At 46.2% G+C, this 20,283-nt stretch overlaps 1 protein-coding gene across 2 annotated transcripts in view; it reads right to left on the reverse strand.

The window, feature by feature from the left end:
- Nucleotides 1-20,283, reverse strand: part of atp8b1 (ATPase phospholipid transporting 8B1) — a 213,364-nt gene that overhangs the window by 21,459 nt on the left and 171,622 nt on the right. For both annotated transcript variants that reach the window (XM_038790574.1, XM_038790575.1), the window contains 4 exons: nt 19,612-19,723; nt 15,991-16,066; nt 6,875-6,998; nt 1,490-1,772 (listed from right to left, as the gene is read on the reverse strand). In XM_038790574.1, coding sequence (XP_038646502.1) covers nt 1,490-1,772; nt 6,875-6,998; nt 15,991-16,066; nt 19,612-19,723 — 595 coding nt within the window. The remainder of the gene's footprint in view (nt 1-1,489; nt 1,773-6,874; nt 6,999-15,990; nt 16,067-19,611; nt 19,724-20,283) is intronic.

Raw genomic sequence — 20,283 nt, forward strand, 5'->3', positions numbered from 1 at the left:
GATCTGTTGATTTATGTGCTGATCGGGAACTGAGCTGTTTCAAAATGTTCTAAATTGAGTAAAACTTTCATATAAATCTCAGCAATTTAAAAATTAATATTAAGGGCACCATTTGCAACATAAGAAAGCATGGACGAAAAAGCCATTTGGCTTATCCAATGACTTCAATGGAATGGAAAATTGAAAAAGGAGCATAACCACTTTTGGTCCTGTTGTACCAATTCATAAGTTAAAACTTCCTGCAACTCTCTTGCCCAACTGTGCTGGCGGAATATTTCATTAATGCAATCTATTTCAACGACTCCTCAAAATGAAAAAGCATCATTCAGATCTGTTGCTCCATCAGTCTGCACACCCATCGTAGAATTTACAGTGCAGAAGGAGGCCATTCGGCCCATCGAGTCTGCACCAGCCCTTGGAAAGAACACCTTATCCAAGCCCATACTTCCACCCTATCCCTGTAACCCCACCTAACCTTTTTTGGACACAAAAGGGTAATTTAGTGTGGCCAATCCACCTAACCTGCACATCTTTGGACTGTGGGAGAAAACTGGAGCACCCGGAGGAAACCCATGCAAACACGGGGAGAACGTGCAGACTCTGCACTGACTGTGACCCAAGCCGGAAATCGAACCTGGGACCCTGGAGCTGTGAAGCAACTGTGCTAACCACTATGCCACCTGCTGCCCACCTTGTGGAAATGGAGCCCGTGAAAGAATGATAGATTAACTAATTGCAGTGGTTTTTCTCTACTGAACCTAGAGGGAAGCAGAGTCACTTGTTGAGATGCAATGCAGACCAAAAAGAACTGTAAAGACAAATGGTAAAGCATCTGTTAGTCATCAAAAACCTACTAATTTTAGTAAAGTATAAAACTGTAGATTTTTAAAATTTAGTCCACCTGAACATTCAGCTTGCAATGCAATCACAAAGCAGGTTTTCATTCCTAGGGAAATTGGTCTTTGGCTGCAGGGCTAATTGGATGATAATGGATCTTCTTTCAGGTGGAGTTTTCTGCCAATTTGTCTGCTGATTGTAGCCAAAGAGAAATTTTACCCCCATAGATCTGGCAAAAAGCAATTTTGATTCACCTGGACAATTTCTAAAACAGTATTTCTGCCGTCAGTCATAAACTGAGGTTTCCTACAAGGATGTCCCAATGTGTTAGCGCACTTCGTGAATCTCTCTCTAGCTCGCCTTTAACTAGTTACTTAGTCACTCCTCCTAAGCTTTTCAGCTTCAGTGATATTTTGTGCAGTAAAACCCTCACCTAATGTTTCACAGTTAAACTCAAAGCAATTACATTGCTCCTGAAGTAATTTAAACTACATCAATAATGTAGTCATTCCATATTCTTTCTCCTCTTGCTAAAATTCCATTTTACCTGAAAGATTGGTCTTGTTTTCTTGCTTAGCAGCTTGCAAATAGAAACCAAAAGGAAAACAGCTTTCCAAGGGATCTTGAAATTACCAGCCCTCCTTGCACTTACTTTTAATCATGTTAACATCATTAGCACCATCTCCAATTGCCAGGGTAATAGCTTTCTTGTATTTTTTCACCAGGCTCACCACCATAGCTTTCTGTTTGGGAGTCACACGACAGCAGACTACGGCAGTGCACTGGCAGGCTAAATCCACAAAGTCTTTCTGTCGCCTTTCTTTCGTTGCTTCATCTTCCAGATTCTTTTCAATTTGCATCTTCTTCTCATGCTCGGTTTTTGGCCGTCTGAACCATTTCTTTTTCCTTCTTTTTTTCTCTCTGAGTATTTCATTCTGGAAAACAAGTGTACCATGGGAACATAGGGAATGGTGTAGGTCAGAGGTAATAGAAAGGGAAGAACTTAGAACAATCAACATCAATTGGAAAAAAAGTACCAAATAAACTATTGGGTTTGAAGGCAGGGCCCAGGGCATCGGTTCCCAGGGCCCGATAGTCTCCTTGGGTGTTGAAGAAATTGGCAGCGGAGATAATAATGGATCTAATGGTTATAATATTCCAAAATTCCCTTGATGTGGAAAAGGTTCCAGTGCTTTGGAAAAATGCAAAAGTAACATACATATTCAAAAATGGAGAGGCGCAGAAAGTAGGAAACGATAGACCAGTTAGTTTAACATCTGTCATTAGGAAACTGTTGGAAATCATTAAGAAATAGCAAGGTATTTACATAGAAACATATATAGAAAGTAGAAGCAGGAGAAGGCCATTAAGCCTTTTGAGCCTACTACACCATTCATTCTAATCACGGTTGATCATCAAGTTCAATACCCTGTTCCAACTTTCTCCCCATATTCGTCGAATCCGTTGGCCCCAGGAGCCACAATTACACAAAGCTTTTACCTCAACTACTTTTTGTGGCAGTGAATGTCAGAGTCACCACTCTCTGGGTGAAGAAATTTATCCTCACCCCACTCCTAAAAGTTTTACCCATTATCCTCAAACTAAGACCCCTATTTCTGAACTCCCCAACCCTTGGGAGCATTCTTTCTGAATTGACCATGTCTAATTTTGCTAGGATTTGATAAGTTACTATGAGATTCTTTCTCACTCTTCTAAACGCCAATTAATATAATCATAACCGACATAGTATCTCCTCAAATAACAGTTCCGCCATCCCAGGAATCAGCCTGGTAAAACTTTGCTGCACTCCCTCCATAGCTAGAATATCTTCCTCAGATAAGGACATTAAAACGGCACATAATACTCCAATGCCACATACAATTGTAATGCAATATCCCATTCCTATACTCAAATCCTCTCGCTATGAAGGCCAACATACCATTTAGAACATAGAGCATAACAGTGCAGTACGGACACTTCGGCCCTCGATGTTGCGCCGACCTGTGAAACCATCTGAAGCCTATCTGACCTACACTATTCCATTTTCATCCATATGTCTATCCAGTGACCACTTAAATGCCCTTAAAGTTGGCGAGTCTACTACTGTTGCAGGCAGGGCGTTCCACACCCCTACTACTCTCTGAGTAAAGAAACTGCCTCTGACATCTGTCCTATATCTACTACCCCTCAATTTAAAGCTATCAACCTTACCTTTCTTTACTGTCTGCCTTACCTGCACGTTTACTTTCAGAGACTGATGGAGGACACCAAGGTTTCGCTGAGTATTCGCCTCTCAATTTACACCCATTCAAATAATAATCTGCTTTCCTATTTTTGCTACCGAAGTGGATAACCTCACATTTATTCACATTATACTGCACCTGCTCTACATATGCTCACTCACTCAGCCTGTCCAAATCCCGCTGAAGCATCTCTGTATACTCCTCACAGTTCACCTGTGCACCCAACTTTGTATCATTTGCAAATCTGGACTACATTTAGTTCACTCGTCCAAATCATTATTTAGAATGTGAACAGTTGCGGTCATAGTACAGGTCCCTGTGGCACCCCACCAGTCACGGCCTGCCAATTGGAGGAAGTCTTATTTATTCCAACTTTTTGCTTCCTGTCGACTAACCAGCTTTTCATCCATCTCAAGACATTACCCGCAATCCAATGAGCATTAACTTTACATAGTAATCTATATATGGGACCTTATCGAAAGCCTTCTGAAAGTCTAAATAAACCACATCCACTGGGTCTCCCTGGTCAACTCTACTAGTTACATCTTCAAAGAATTCCAGTAGATGTGTCAAGCATGATTTTCCTTTTGTAAATCCATGTTGACTTTGTCCAATTACACCACTTCTTTCCAAATGCTGTCCAAGAAATCCTTGATAATGGCCTTTAGCAACTTCCCTATTACTGACGTTAGGCTCATTACTCCATAGTTCTCCGTTTTCTCTCTGCCTCCCTTTTTAAATAGCGGGCCTATATTAGCTACCCTCTAATCTGTAGGAACTATACCCGAGTCCAATGAATATTGGAAAATGATTGCCAATGGATCTAATATTTTAGGGCTGCTTACTTAAGTACTCTGGGAATCATTAAGAAGATCATCAGCCCCTGGATTTGCCCACCTTCAATCCCATTAATTTCCCCCAAACCATTTTTCTACAAATACTAATTTTCTTCAGCTTCTCACTAAAACTTTTATTTCTCAGAACTTCTGGCACATTATTAATGTCTTCAAAGTAAGAATTTAGTTCCTCAGCCATTTCTTTGTCCCCTATTATGAATTCCCCAGTTTCTGGCTGTAAGGGGCCTACATTTATTTTTATCAACCTTTTTCTCCTTACATACCTATTAGAAACATTTACAGTCAGTTTTTATGTTCCCTGCTAGCTTACTTTCAAATTATATTTTCACCTTTTTAATCCCTTGGTCCGCCTTTGCTCAATTTTAAATTGTTCCTAATCCTCCGGTCTATTTCTTTTTCTTGCTAATTTATATGCCTCTTCTTCAAATCTAGTAATATCTCCAATTTCCCTTGAAACCCATGGTTTGGCAACTGTTCACTTTCAACTCTTGCGCCAAATAGGAATAAAGTTTTGACTTTAGAGCAATCCAGCAAAATCAGCAAAATCAGTCGATGGACGGCTTGTCGTATGAAGAGAGATAAGGCCGATATTCCAGAGGTATATACATATTTTATATTTGTTCTTGGGACATGGGCGTTGCAGGTTGTGCCAGCATTTATTATCCATCGCTAATTACCCTTGAGAGGACAGTTAGGAGTCAACCACATTGCTGTGGGTCTGGAGTCACATGTAGGCCAGACCAGGCAAGGATGCCAGATATTCTTCCCTTTTTAAAAAAAATTTAGAGTACCCAATTAATTTTTTCCAATTAAGGGGCAATTTAGCATGGTCAATCCACCTGGCCTGCACATCTTTTTAGTTTATGGGGGCGAAACCCATGCAAACACGGGGAGAATGTGCAAACTCCATACGGACAGTGACACAGAGCCAAGGTCGAACCTGGGTCCTCAGCGCCGTGATGCTTCAAGGCTAACCCACTGCGCCACTGTGCTGCCCAGATTTCCTTCCCTAAAGGACATTAGTGAACCAGATGGGTTTTTACAACAATTGACAATGGTTTCATGGTCATCATTTAAATTTAATTCCAGATTTGTATTTAATTCAAATTTCCCCGTCTGCAGTGGCAGCATTTGAACCTGGGTCCCCAGAGCATTACTCTGGGTCTCTGGTTTACGAGTCCAGTGACTCCCCTTTAATAACATTCTAAAAAAGGTATTGACAAAGAAGACGTAGAGTCTTTTGTGGTGCAATCTAGAACGAGACAAAATAGTTTCAGGATAAGGAGCTGCAGATTTAAAACAGTGAGGAAAAATTACTTCTCACAAATGGTCGTGAATCTGTGGAACTCACTACCCCAGCTTGCTGTGGATGTCAAGACATTGAGTAAATTTGAGGAGATGGACAGACTTTTAATTAGTAATGGGTTGAAGGATTATGTAGAACGGGCAGGAAAGTGGAGTTGAGGGCGAGACGAGATCGTATTGAATGGCGGAGCAAGCTCGAGGGGCTGAATTGCCTAAATCTGCTCCTACTTTCTTATTTATCCCCTCAAATTAGATCATGGCTGATCTGTGACCTAACTCCACTAATCCACCTTCGCCATTTTTCCCATGATATCTTTGGTTAACAAAAATCAACTAATCTCAGAATGAACATTAACAATTGACCATCATCAATTGCTGTTTGCAGGAGAGACTTCCGAAACTTCTACTCTTTGCACATCAGAGTCTTTCCTATCATCACTTATGAAAAGCTAGTCTCGATTCTTTGGGGCTATGTCACCTTGTACTGGACTCCACAATCAGTTGAAACAGCTTCTCTCCAGCTACCGCTGCCACTCTCATAATATATTAAAAACTTCTATAATATTATCCCTTAACCTTCTGAATTCCAGTAAATAAAACCCTAGTTTGCGTGATCTCATTTTGTAATTTAATCCTTGAAGTCCAGGTATCATTCTACTAAATCTGCGCTGCAATCCCTCCAAAGCCAACATATCCCCACAAAGTAGTGCCCAGGAGTAGTGCCCAGAACAGCTCACAGCACTCCAAGTAGTCTAGCCAAGGTTTTGCAAAGCTGTAGCACAACTTGTATATCCTTGTAGTCTAATCTCCCAGATATAAAATCCATCATAATGAACACAGTGATTAGACATTTTGAAGAAAGGGAATGAAGGTTTTTTTTTTTGAAAGAGGCACTCAGGAATATACTAATCATTCCTTATCCTTGACAGAATGGATAATTGTGGTCAGAGGAATAGGAACTAAATTGTAAGGGAGTCCCCAATGTATCCCAGCATGTGATGTCAGGAATTTACAGAAACTGGCACTTCATAATGTGGAGAAAGTTTCATTCTCCCACTGAAACAGGGCTGATGTGTGGAGGTAGTCAGTCAGATGCAAGAGACAACCTTGTTCAATTAGCTCTGAGCCAAACCCCCCTCCCAGCATCAAGTCACCTGAAGAGAATATGTTGGGTAAATCATCCAAACTGGATCCAAGCACTCCTCCAACTCCATTTATGATTTCTTTCATTTAGTTGGTTCCACGTGGTGTTACTAGGGAAGAGTTTGGTTTGTGTTTCCAGGAAAATCCTTCACATATTTGGTGGTAACACAATGAATATAAATTTAATAGAATGTGCTGAGTGGGTAACCATTGGGATAGTTTTGAATGCTGGATTTACATTCTTCCAATATTACTCTCTATTGACTTCAATTGAAAATAAAATGGAGTGGGGTATGAAACTAGCTTTAGACCCTAACTAATGAGTTCCTTGATAGGCGGATGAAGTTAGCATTGCACCACCCCTCTCCACAATCCCATATTATGCATTGCCTCGGCTGGAATTCAGTTCAGAGTTACACTACCTACTGTTTACTGTTGTAGATGGTCTTTTTCAGAATATGTAAAATATTAACAACATTCATTACATACCAGCCAAGAACCGGTGATGACCATTGCAGGTTTTTCATCAGGAAGGAAGATACTGTTAGTTGAAAGGTTAACTTCGCCTGCTGTGCTTTTTGTCCTGTTACTTTGCATGGTGTTTAGCATGTCACTGAAAGATGAATGAACAAATCTTAAGAATCTCATTGAGTTGGACAATTCTGATATTTAGTGTCATGAATGCTGAACTTTATGACAAGATGGTCATACATTGAAATGTACTCAAAGTAAAACAGAACATTAACTTGGAATCATGTCAAACAAGTTTGCTGACGATACGAACATAGTGGGCCGGATCTCGAATAACAACGAGTCAGAATACAGGAGGGAGATAGAGAATCTAGAGGAGTGGTGTAACGACAACAATCTCTCCCTCAATGCCAGCAAAACTAAAGAGCTGGTCATCGACTTCAGGAAGCAAAGTACTGTACACGCCCCTGTCAGCATCAACAGGGCCGAGGTGGAGATGGTTAGCAGTTTCAAATTCCATGGGGTGCACATCACCAAAAATCTGTCCTGGTCCACTCACGTCGACGCTATCACCAAGAAAGCACAACAGCGCCTATACTTTCTCAGGAAACTAAGGAAATTCGGCATGTCCACATTAACCCGTACCAACTTTTACCGATGCACTATAGAAAGCATCCTATCAGGCTGCATCACAGCCTGGTATGGCAACTGCTCGGCCCAGGACCGCAAGGAACTTCAGAGAGTCGTGAATACCGCCCAATCCATCACACGTACCTGCTTCCCATCCATGGACTCCATCTACACCTCCCGCTGCCGGGGGAAAGCGGGCAGCATAATCAAGGATCCCTCCCACCCGGCTTACTCACTTTTCCAACTTCTTCCATCGGGCAGGAGATACAGAAGTCTGAGAACACGCACGAACAGACTCAAAAACAGCTTCTTCCCCACTGTCACCAGACTCCTAAATGACCCTCTTATTGACTGACCTCATTAACACTACACCCCGTATGCTTCATCCGATGCCAATGTTTATGTAGTTACATTGTATATCTTGTGTTGCCCTATTATGTATTTTCTTGAATTTTGTTTAATTCCCTTTTCTTCCATGTACTGAATGATCTGTTGAGCTGCTTGCAGAAAAATACTTTTCACTGTACCTCGGTACACGTGACAATAAACAAATCCAATCCAATCTCCATATGCTATGGCTTCCATGGGGATGAATGCAGAGAGAAATCCAGTTTTAACACCTTTACAAAGTTTCAGAGAGAAAGGACAGCTACTATTTTGAGTGAGGGAGACGAGTAGCGACTACAGTGGTGAAACATGTGGATTGTCTTTGTGCTAGCAGAATGCTGATGACAGCTTGATTCCTGTCCAGGTGAAAGGGTACAGAATAGGTGAGGCTCTTGGAGATTTAAGGAATAGAGTCACCAAGGTGTGCTTTGCTGGGGGTGCACAGATCCAGAAATCTCAAAGAATGTGTGGAACAATTGCCGAAGGTCACTCGAAATTTCAACTGATGTAGCAGGAATGGAGAACTTGGAGAGCTGGGAGTGACTTGGGAATGTTATTCTAATATTAGAATCTTTCTGAAGTGTGGCATACAGTGAATGGTTTCAAAAGATATATTTCAGTTGACTGATGTGAAACTAACTTTTTTCATTAGTTTAATGTATTGGGTGCCTGTTCATTAACATTTGATCGTTATTAATTTTAGTTTATCTGTTGCAGTAAAAGTCTTAAAACATGACATTTCATTGGTTGCTGGCAAATACATCTCTTTTTGGAAGAGAAAAAATTGGAGGCCCTTGGGTAATCAAATACAGAGTCTGTAAATCGATACACTTGAGAGAGAATTCAGAAGATAAATTGAATTCAAGAGGATTGACGTGTTTCTTAGTCATTAAAAAGAAGACGTGAAGGCCAAATGTTAGAAATTGAAAAGGCAAGACTGTGGACTTTATATAGAATATAGAATGGCACAGTGCTCCTCCAGACAATACCATCCCAGTGAATAAAACTTTTGACACACTGAAGGTTCTCCTGTGTGCTACTAAGTGGATCAGGAGGCAGGAAATTATGGAAGTTTTCTGTTTAAGATGAACTGCACTCATTCTCATCTGGTGAAATAGGAAAGCAAATAGTTCTTTGGAGAGATATGGGGTTTAGCATGGTAACAAATCACAGAATCACACAGTGCATAAGAGGCCCTTCGGCCCATCAAGTCTGCAACGACATGTGAAAAACACCTGCCCTACCTACCTAATCCCATTTTTGAGCACTTGGCTCATAGCCTTGAATGTTATGACGTGCCAAGTGCACATCCAAGTTCTTTTTAAAGGATGTGACGCAACCGGCGACAGGGGTTACCCGTTGCTATCTTGGCTAATGGCGCCTATACGGAGTCCATAGACCAAGGGGGAGACCCGCTACAATGAGGCCCATGCAGCAACCAGGGGTGTTGTGGAGAGGTGCTTCGGCCTCTTGCAGATGCGATTCAGGTGCCTGGCCCGCTCTGGAAGTGCCCTAGAGTACCATTCCGAGAGGGTCAGCCACACATTTGTTGTCTGCTGTGTGCTACACAACATTGCCCAGCAGAGGGGCGATGTCCTGGAGGAGGAGGCACAGGGGAGCCTGATGACGGCGACACGTCTGCATATGAGGAGGAGGAGGATGGGGAGGGGCGGGCACAGACACGACCTGGGGGCTGCAACTGGCCGGGAGGCTGCACGACGCCACCGGCTTGGAGAGCAAGCACGCGAGGTGTTGATCGACGCACGTTTCACGAACTAGGGGGAGGGCATTGCTGAGCAAGGCACTTGTACCACTGTTCTGCACAAACGCACTACCCAGCACCCCCCCCCCCCCCCCACAACTTACACCTGCGGCACAACGGGATGGTATCACACAGTTGCTTCTGTAAGCGGGTGTGATCAGTGCCATGTTGAGTGATGACAATGCGCTCTGCGATGAGCTGTGAGCTCCGGATCGTTAGACAATCTCTGACTCATGACCATAGCTAAACCCTCCACCTCTGAGGTCCCGGTATGCATCACGGACACTCCATCACATGCCCATGTAATGTGCCGAGGACAACGGGGTCTTGTAGGGGGGGGGGGGGGGGGGTGGGGGGGGGGGGGGGGAGTCAGAGTGTTCCCTTGCTGGAGTTACCGGGATGGGCCCCAGAAACTCCTCCTCCCTCGGGGAGCCCGGTGGCCCCCGGGCCTCACTATGGGACAGTGGTGCCCACAGAGACAATCGCTGTGGCACCACTGACACCTGGCGCTGCCAGTCCTGGAGGCCGGCTGCGGCATCATTCAGGGTCTGAACATTCGCAGAGACTGAACTCGGGGATTGCGTCTGTGGGTGGGTCTGGTAAGTCCAGAAACCCGAGAACGTTCTGACCGGCAGCTGGGTGCTGGGCCTGGCCTGCCCTCCGACCTTCCAGCCCCTCGGCTGCTCCGAAGTCCACCTGCTGTACCAGTTCGACTTTGTGGTGCGCTCCAGTCAGTGACCCAGAAGCCTCATCATTAAAATGGCCAATCGAGGTGAGTGTATCTGCGATGGTGGATTTAGTGGTTGACAGCAGAGACGCAAACTCGAGGTCCTCATCTGTCCCCAGGTCTGGGGTCTCCTGGGTCGATCCTTGGACCGATGCACGTACTCCGTCGCCCATGTTAGGTGCCGTGTCTGGTCTGTCCATCTTCTGTCTGGCCGTCCTCTGTGCATTACTGTCCAGAGCCCCCGTTCTCTCTCCGTCACTGTCCTGGCGGGCAGCCCTCACCTCGTCTGTCTCACAGCCATCGGTGTCCTGACTGTCCAACCTGTGTTCATCAGTGTCATCTCTGTCTGTCCTCTGTGCATCCCCCTGCCGTGAGTTTGGAGCTGGACGGCGGGGGCTTGTCCAAAACGACCCTGGACTGTGTGTGTCGTGGTGTGGTGCGCGTGGTGTGGTGCGCGTGGTGTGGTGCGCGTGGTGTGGTGCGCGTGGTGTGGTGCGCGTGGTGTGGTGCGCGTGGTGTGGTGCGCGTGGTGTGGTGCGCGTGGTGTGGTGCGCGTGGTGTGGGGGGCGCGTGTTGGGGGGCGCGTGTTGGGGGGGCGCGTGTTGGGGGCGCGTGTTGGGGGGCGCGTGTTGGGGGGCGCGTGTTGGGGGGCGCGTGTTGGGGGGGCGCGTGTTGGGGGGCGCGTGTTGGGGGGCGCGTGTTGGGGGGCGCGTGTTGGGGGGGCGCGTGTTGGGGGGCGCGTGTGTTGGTGCGTGTGTGTGTGTCGGTGCGTGTGTGTGTGGGTGTGTGTGTGGGTGTGTGTGTGTCGGTGTGTGTGTGTCGGTGTGTGTGTGTGTCGGTGTGTGTGTGTGTCGGTGTATGTGTGTGTGTCGGTGTGTGTGTGTGTGTCGGTGTGTGTGTGTCGGTGTATGTGTGTGTGTCGGTGTGTGTGTGTGTGTCGGTGTGTGTGTGTGTGTCGGTGTGTGTGTTGGTGTGTGTGTCGGTGTGTGTGTGTGTGTGTTGGTGTGTTGGTGTGTGTGGGTGTGTGGGTGTGTGGGTGTGTGGGTGTGTGGGTGTGTGGGTGTGTGGGTGTGTGGGTGTGTTGGTGTGTGTGTTGGTGTGTTGGTGTGTGTGTTGGTGCGTTGGTGTGTGTGGGTGTGTGTGTCGGTGTGTGTGTTGGTGTGTGTGTCGGTGTGTGTGTGTGTGTGTTGGTGTGTTGGTGTGTGTGGGTGTGTGGGTGTGTGGGTGTGTGGGTGTGTGGGTGTGTGGGTGTGTGGGTGTGTGGGTGTGTGGGTGTGTTGGTGTGTGTGTTGGTGTGTTGGTGTGTGTGTTGGTGCGTTGGTGTGTGTGGGTGTGTGGGTGTGTGGGTGTGTGGGTGTGTGATGTGTGTTGGTGTGTTGGTGTGTTGGTGCGTGTGTGTGTTGGTGTGTGCGTGTGTGTGTTGGTGTGTGCGTGTGTGCGTTGGTGTGTGCGTGTGCGCGTTGGTGTGCGTGTTGGTGTGTGCGCGTTGGTGTGTGCGCGTTGGTGTGTGCGCGTTGGTGTGTGCGCGTTGGTGTGTGCGCGTTGGTGTGTGCGTGTTGGTGTGTGCGTGTGGTGTGTGCGTGTTGGTGTGTGCGTGTTGGTGTGTGCGTGTTGGTGTGTGCGTGTTGGTGTGTGGCGTGTTTGGTGTGTGCGTGTTGGTGTGTGCGTGTTGGTGTGTGCGTGTTGGTGTGTGCGTGTTGGTGTGTGCGTGTTGGTGTGTGCGTGTTGGTGTGTGCGTGTTGGTGTGTGCGTGTTGGTGTTGTGCGTGTTGGTGTGTGCGTGTTGGTGTGTGCGTGTTGGTGTGTGCGTGTTGGTGTGTGCGTGTTGGTGTGTGCGTGTTGGTGTGTGCGTGTTGGTGTGTGCGTGTTGGTGTGTGCGTGTTGGTGTGTGCGTGTTTGGTGTGTGCGTGTTGGTGTGTGCGTGTTGGTGTGTGCGTGTTGGTGGTGGTGCGTGTTGGTGTGTGCGTGTTGGTGTGTGCGTGTTGGTGTGTGTGCGTGTTGGTGTGTGCGTGTTGGTGTGTGCGTGTTGGTGTGTGCGTGTTGGTGTGTGCGTGTTGGTGTGTGCGTGTTGGTGTGTGTGTGTGTGTTGGTGTGGGTGTGTGTGTGTGTGTTGGTGTGGGTGTGTGGGTGTGGGTGTGGGTGTGGGGGTGTGGGTGTGTGGGTGTGGGTGTGGGGGTGTGGGGGTGTGTGGGTGTGTGGGTGTGTTGGTGTGTGTTGGTGTGTTGGGGTGTGTTGGTGTGTTGGTGTGTTGGTGTGTTGGTGTGTTGGTGTGTTGGTGTGTTGGTGTGTTGGTGTGTTGGTGTGTGCGTGTTGGTGTGTGTGTGTTGGTGTGTGTGTGTTGGTGTGTGTGTGTTGGTGTGTGTGTGTGTGTTGGTGTGGGTGTGTGTGTGGTGTGTTGGTGTGGGTGTGTGTGTGTGGGTGTGGGGGTGTGGGTGTGTGGGTGTGGGTGTGGGTGTGGGTGTGGGTGTGGGGTGTGTGGGTGTGTTGGTGTGTGTTGGTGTGTTGGTGTGTTGGTGTGTTGGTGTGTTGGTGTGTTGGTGTGTTGGTGTGTTGGTGTGTTGGTGTGTGCGTGTTGGTGTGTGTGTGTGGTGTGTGTGTGTTGGTGTGTGTGTGTTGGTGTGTGTGTGTGTGTTGGTGTGGGTGTGTGTGTGTGTGTTGGTGTGGGTGTGGGTGTGGGGGTGTGGGTGTGTGGGTGTGGGTGTGGGGGTGTGTGGGTGTGTTGGTGTGTGTTGGTGTGTGTTGGTGTGTTGGTGTGTTGGTGTGTTGGTGTGTGTGTGTCGGTGTGTGTGTGGGTGTGTGGGTGTGTGTGTGTCGGTGTGTGTGTGTTGGTGTGTGTGTGTCGGTGTGTTGGTGTGTGGGTGTGTGGGTGTGTGGGTGTGTTGGTGTGTTGGTGTGTGTTGGTGTGTGTTGGTGTGTGTTGGTGTGTGTTGGTGTGTGTTGGTGTGTGTTGGTGTGTTGGTGTGTTGGTGTGTTGGTGTGTTGGTGTGTTGGTGTGTTGGTGTGTGCGTGTTGGTGTGTGTGTGTTGGTGTGTGTGTGTTGGTGTGTGTGTGTGGTGTGGGTGTGTTGGTGTGGGTGTGTGTGTGTGTGTTGGTGTGGGTGTGTGGGTGTGGGTGTGGGGGTGTGGGTGTGTGGGTGTGGGTGTGGGGGTGTGTGGGTGTGTTGGTGTGTGTTGGTGTGTGTTGGTGTGTGTTGGTGTGTTGGTGTGTTGGTGTGTTGGTGTGTGTGTGTCGGTGTGTGTGTGGGTGTGTGGGTGTGTGTGTGTCGGTGTGTGTGTGTTGGTGTGTGTGTGTCGGTGTGTGGGTGTGTGGGTGTGTGGGTGTGTGGGTGTGTGGGTGTGTTGGTGTGTTGGTGTGTTGGTGTGTTGGTGTGTTGGTGTGTTGGTGTGTTGGTGTGTGTGTGTGTGTGGTGGGGAGGTGACAGGCTGCGGGAGTGTAGCCAGGCAGGGGAGTGTCACTTGGTCCTGCGCCTCCGATCTGGCATGGTGCGGCTCCCCCAGCGAGGGGGTGCAGCTCAGGTGATCCCCTTGCGACCCTTGTATGCTCACAGTGGTTGTGAGTAGTCTTGCGGGGTGGGTGGGGGTAGAGAAGCATCACAGTCTGCATCAAGACGCAGATGTTGGCAACATTATGACTGGGTGGGGGACACCGGGCACCACGCCATGGCAGCTCTCAAAAGGGGGGGATGTTGCCCATGTGGGTCCGGTGCAACGTGGTGCCACCCAGCCCCTCCTGCATGGGCAGGGGGATGTTCCTATGTTCCTGCAAAACGTGGTTGGGAGAAGGGGGGGGGGGGAACTCTCGGGGTAATTACCCTGGCAGCCCTCGTGAGGTCGTGGAGCTTCTTCCAGCACTGGTCTCCAGAGGGAGGGTATGCCCCACAGTGCTTACTGCGGTGCCCACTTCACGCCAGCCATGCTTCACAGAGCTGGACGGGTGCCGATGCCCAGGTCTTGGGCACAGGATGGCCCTGCGCTCTTCTACTGCGTCTAATAGAGTCTCAAAATCACTGTCTGGAACCTGGGAGCGGCACGGCGGTGCTCAGCCATCTCTATCCTTGGGGTCCTGGGCGCAGATCACGCACTTTAAATTAGGCGGCGCAGCGTCAGCCGGGTGCCACGCGATGACGCCGCTGCTCTGGCACCACACTCACCGCATTTACGCGGCTCCACTGTTGGCACCTTTACGGAGCCTGAATCGATCGTGCCCGCGGCCGTTTTGCACCGGCGTGAGACAAGATAGCGTTCACGATGGCGTGGACACTCTGCCTCAGTATCGGAGAATCCCGTTGATGATGCCTATACTGGAGAAACATGGCATTTGTAATGCATTCTGCCCAGCAACTTGGGTTGGAAGACTGCTACTTTTACGTTACATATAAAAGGGGCAACCAGCAGATAACAAGTTGGGATAAGGTTTACATCAAATTCCCCAGGCGATGGATTCAGAGGAAACCAAAAAGAAAATGCTGGAAAATCTCAGCAGTCTGGCAGCAGCTGTAGGGAGAGAAAAGAGCTAACGTTTAGAGTCCAGATGACCCTTTGCCAAAGCTCATCTGGGTCACCTTGTCAAGGGTCACCTGGACACGAAACGTTAGCTCTTTTCTCTCCTTACTGATGCTGCCAGACCTGCTGAGATTTTCCAGCATTTTCTTTTTGGTTTCAGGTTCCAGCATCCATAGTAATTTGCTTTTATGGATTCAAATTCTCTTGGTTTCAATGTAATAGGGTACAGAAGTAATATTTTCCACAAACAAACAAAAGAAAGAGGAGAACGTAGGCCATTCGGCCCCTCAAGCCTGACCCCATGGTTTAATAAAATCATGGTGGATCTGTTTGCGTTTCTAGTACACATTCCCATCTACCTGGATATCCTCTGATTCCCTTGCCTAACCAGAATCTATCTACCTCTGCCTTAAAAGCATTCAGTGACCCTTCTTCCACTGCCTTCTAACAGAGTTCCAAAGTTGCACAACCTCAAAACAAAATGATCCTCATCTCTGTCCTGGAAGGACAACCTCTAATTTTAATTCTGTGACCTCTAACTCTGGCCTCACCCACAAGAGGAAACAGCCTTTCAACATCCACCTTGTCAATACAGTTCAGGATTTTATAAACTTCAATCAGGTCACACTTCACTCTTCTAAACTCAAGTGGAAACAAGCTAGCTCTTTGACCTCTACATTAGAAAGTTATGGGCAAGCCCCATTCCAGACAATTGAACTAATTGTTTGGGTTGAGACTTCCATTCGGCACTGAGGGAGTGCAGCACTGATGTCTCTCACCACCAACCCTCCTCCACCACCCCCTCAAAAAGTGACACACATGTCAAGGTTCCTTCTGCTTTCAAGGGGGAATGCAAAAATCTGATGGCATGATTAGACGATTATGATTAATATTTATAACTCAAGCAACACTTTCTTTTCCAAACAAATGATTAGTCATTTAATTCATAACATTTCGCAGAAGATTGTGGTTTGCAAATTGGTTGCTGTGTTTTCTATATTATTATTGTCGTAACTACACTTCAACTGTACTTGAGTGCGGTAAAGCACATTGGAGACTCTGAAGTTGTGAAAGATGCATGAGAATTGCAAGTTCATTGTGTGAGAGAAAGAGTGAAAAATACTCACTTGATACGCTCTCCATCATAAACAGTCATTTCATTAGTTAGTAAATTACAGGAGTAACCAATGTTTTCAGCAGTCTCTAGTTGAAGAAAAAACAGCTTTTATTAGGTCACAAACATACACAAAATTAGAACAATTTTTAAAAAATGATGCACATAAACTGAAGTGAAATGGAAGAACTCCTATATTTGTCACATATTGTCACTTGTAAACAATTCAGATTAAAAATTAATGCAGATCAGAGGAGAATAGCCATCCCCAAGTCATGCCCTCAAAAGGTACGTTTTTAAAAATCCGGGACCCGAATGTTAAACTCTACATCCAAGTCACTTCATTGCTCAGTCCCCTCCAAACTTAATGATCTTGAGAATTCCAATGAATGGTAGTTGAAACTGTGGTTATTGGGACTTGCACTTCTTGCGCGCAGTATACGGAACAACGTAAATGAGCTTATTGCGCACATTGAAATTGGCCGGTTCGATGCTGTGGGCATCACAGAGATGTGGCTGCAAGAGGGTCAGGGCTGGATCTAAATATACAAGGATATGTATCCTATCGAAAGGACAGGCAGATGGGCAAAGGGGGCGGGTTGCATTGTTAGTAAGGAATGAAGTTAAATCAATAACAATAAGCGATATAGGATCAGAAGGCATTGAATCTCTGTGGGTAGAGTTGAGGAATCGCAAAGGTAAAAAAACCCTGATGGGAGTTATGTACTGTCCCCCGAGCTTTAGTCAGGAGGTGGGGCAGAAAATAAATCAGGGGATAGAGAAAGCATGTAAAGAAGGCAATATTACAATAATCATGGGGGACTTCAATATGCAGGTGGACTGGGAAAAATCAGGTTGGTAGTGGATCCCAAGAAAAGGAATTTGTGGAAAATTTAAGAGATGATTTTGGGGTCGAGCCCACTTGGGAACAGACAGTTCTGGATTTGGTGATATGTAAGGAGGCAGATTTGATTAGGGATCTTAAGGTGAAGGAACCCTTCACAATATGATTGAATTTACCCTGTAGTTTGAGAGGGATAAGCTGCAATCAGATGTAATGGTATTACAATTAAATAAGGGTAACTATAAAGACATGAGGGAGGAGATGGCCAGGGTTGATTGAAAAAGGAGCCTAACAGGGAAGACAGTGGAACAGCAATGGCAGGAGTTTTGGGGGGTTATTCGGGAGGCACAGCAGAAATTCATCCCAAAGAGGAGGAAGCATGCTAAGGGCAGGACAAAGGATGTCACGGACAGCATTAAAGCTAAAGAAAAAGCATACAAAGTGGCGAGGATTAGTGGGAAGCCAGAGGATTGGGACTCCTTTAAAAGCGAGCAGAGGACAACTAAAAGAGCAATAAAGGGAGGGAAGATGAGATAAGAATGCAAGCTAGCTCGTAACATAAAAGTAGATATGAAGAGTTTTTTTCAATATATAAATGGTAAGAGAGGCAAAAATAGACGTTGGACCACTGTGAAATGTGGCTGGAGAAGTAATAATAGGAAACAAAGAAATGCCAGACAAACTGAATGGTTACTTTGCATCAGTCTTCACAGTGGCAGACACCAGTGGGATGCCAGAGCTCCAGGAGAATCAGGGGGCAGAGGTGAGTGCAGTGGCCATCACTAAGGAGGAGAAGGTTCTGGGGAAACTGAAAGGTCTGAAGGTGGATAAGTCATCTGGAGCGGATGGACTACACCCCAGGTTCTAAAAGAGATAGCTGAGGAAATTGTGGAGGCATTAGTGATGATCTTTCAGGAATCACTGGAGGCAGGCAGGGTCCCAGAGGACTGGAAAGTGGCTAATGTAACACCACAGTTTAAGAAGGGAGGGAGGCAGAAGATGGGAAATTCATTTCAATATAGGCTGGTTAGCCTGACTTCGGTCATTCGTAAGATTTTAAAATCCGTTAATAAAGATGAGATCGTGGCGTACTTGGAAGTGCATGATAAAATAGTACTGAGTCAGCATGGCTTTATCAAAGGGAGATCATGTCTGACAAATTTGTTAGAATTCTTTGAGGAGGTGACAAGGAAGTTAGACAAAGGAGAACCAGTGGACATGATTTATTTAGATTACCAGAAACCCTTTAATAAGATGCCGCATAGGAGACTGTTAAATAAGTTATGAGCCCATGATGTGAAGGGTAAGATCCTGAAATGGATAGAGGATTGGCTGACTGGCAGAAGGCAGAGAGTGGGGATAAAGGGGTCTTTTTCAGGGTGGCAGCCAGTGACTAGTGGTGTGCCTCGGGTCGGTGCTGCGACCACAACATTTCACAATATACATTAATGATGTGGAAGAAGGAACTGAAGGCACTGTTGCTACGTTTGTAGATGATACAAAGATCTGTAGAGAGACAGGTAGTATTGAGTAAGCAAGGGGGCTACAGAAGGATTTGGACAGGCTAGGAGAGTGGGCAATGAAGTGGCAGATGAAATACAATGTGGAAAAGTGTGAGGCTATGCACTTTGGAAAGAGGAATTTAGGCACAGACTATTTTCTAAATTGGGAAATGCTTTGGAAATCAGCACAGAGGGACTTGCGAGTCTTTGTTCACGATTCTCTAAAGGTTAACGTGCAGGTTCAGTCGGCAGTGAGGAAGGCAAATGCAATGTTAGCATTCATGTCGAGAGGGCTAGAATACAAGACCAGGGATGTACATCTGAGGCTATATAAGGCTCTGGGTCAGACCCCATTTGGGTTATTGTGAGCAGTTTTGGCCCCGCATGCAGGGAAGGATGTGCTGGCCTTGGAAAGCATCCAAGGGAGGTTCACAAGAATGATCCCTGGAATGAAGAGCTATGAGGAACAGAGGAGGACTCTGGTTCTGCACTCGTTGGAGTTGAGGAGGATGAGGGAGGATCTTCTTGAAACTTACAGGATACTGCGAGGCTTGGATAGAGTGGACATGGAGAGAATGTTTCCACTTGTAGGAAAAACTAGAACCAGAGACCGCCATCTCAGACTAAAGGGATGATCCTTTAAAACATAGATGAGTAGGAATTTCTTCAGCCAGAGGGTAGTGAATCTGTGGAACTCTTTGCCGAAGAAGGCTGTGGAGGCCAAATCACTGAGTGTCATTAAGACAGAGATAGATAGGTTCTTGATTAATAAGGGGATCAGGGGAGAAGGCAGGAGAATGGGGAGGAGAAAAATATCACCTATGATCGAATGACGGAGCACACTCGATGGGCCGAGTGGCCTAATTCTGCTCCTATGTCTTGTGGCCTTATGTAGAAATGTCTAGTACATAAAGGGTTAATGTAATATCACAATCGACTACTAGATGGAGCCGGGGAGAAGACCTATAAAAAGGAATGCCTCTGAGGCTTCTGGGAGAGAGTGTAGAGAAAGAGAGTAGGTTAGAGAGAAAAGGAGCAGAGGAGAGTACATTTTAAGATAGAGTGCATGAGACAAGTCTTAGCAAAGTGTAGATTGTAGTTTAGTTAGAATATTGCTTGCTTTAGGAACAGTGTTTGAACTGAATAATAAGTAGTGTAATAAATCTAGCTTTGTTATTTGACTGGCTTTTTGTGGTCTTAGTGTATACTACGAATCCATCCTGAGTATACGCAACATAAAAAACACCACAGTAATCACTATTAAAATGCAATTACAATGGTTAATTACCTTTTTTGTCCCCTGTTAGAACCCAGATTTTAATATCTCCTCTTTTAAGGGTTTCAATTGTATCGGAAACGCCATCCTGCAGTTTATCTTCTATAGCAGTTGCTCCAAGAAGCTGGAATAGATTACAAGTATGAACGTAATGTTGGAGAAGAAAGGAGGAAAATATAAAGACCCTTAAATTGCACAACAGGATCCAGCACACAAGTGTTAACAGACAGTATCACATGGATGTTGACTGAAATAGCTCACATCTATCTGATCGATTGATTGTCACATGTATCGATGTACAGTGTAAAGTATTTTTTGATGGCCAACGAAATATACACAGTAGACAAAAAGAATAATCCACAAAATACATCGACAAATACTGATTGGCTACAGTGCGAAACAAGGGCCAAAAAAAGCAAATACATGATCATTTCTTCAAGCTCCATCAGGTCCCTCCCATGTTACGTTATCACACCCATGAGCATACATTTCTATTCCTTTCTCCGACATGTACCACTATTAAATACACCAATGCTAGTTACTTCAAATATAACTCCCACATTCTATTCACACTCCGGGTTAAGAGGTTCCCCCTGAATTTCATAGTGGATTTAATAGTGACCATCTCATAACTGGGGACTTAGAAAATTCTAAACACCCCCATTTCAATTGACATGTTCACCC

This window comes from Scyliorhinus canicula, chromosome 3, assembly GCF_902713615.1.
Source record: "Scyliorhinus canicula chromosome 3, sScyCan1.1, whole genome shotgun sequence".
Classification (NCBI taxonomy): domain Eukaryota; kingdom Metazoa; phylum Chordata; class Chondrichthyes; order Carcharhiniformes; family Scyliorhinidae; genus Scyliorhinus; species Scyliorhinus canicula.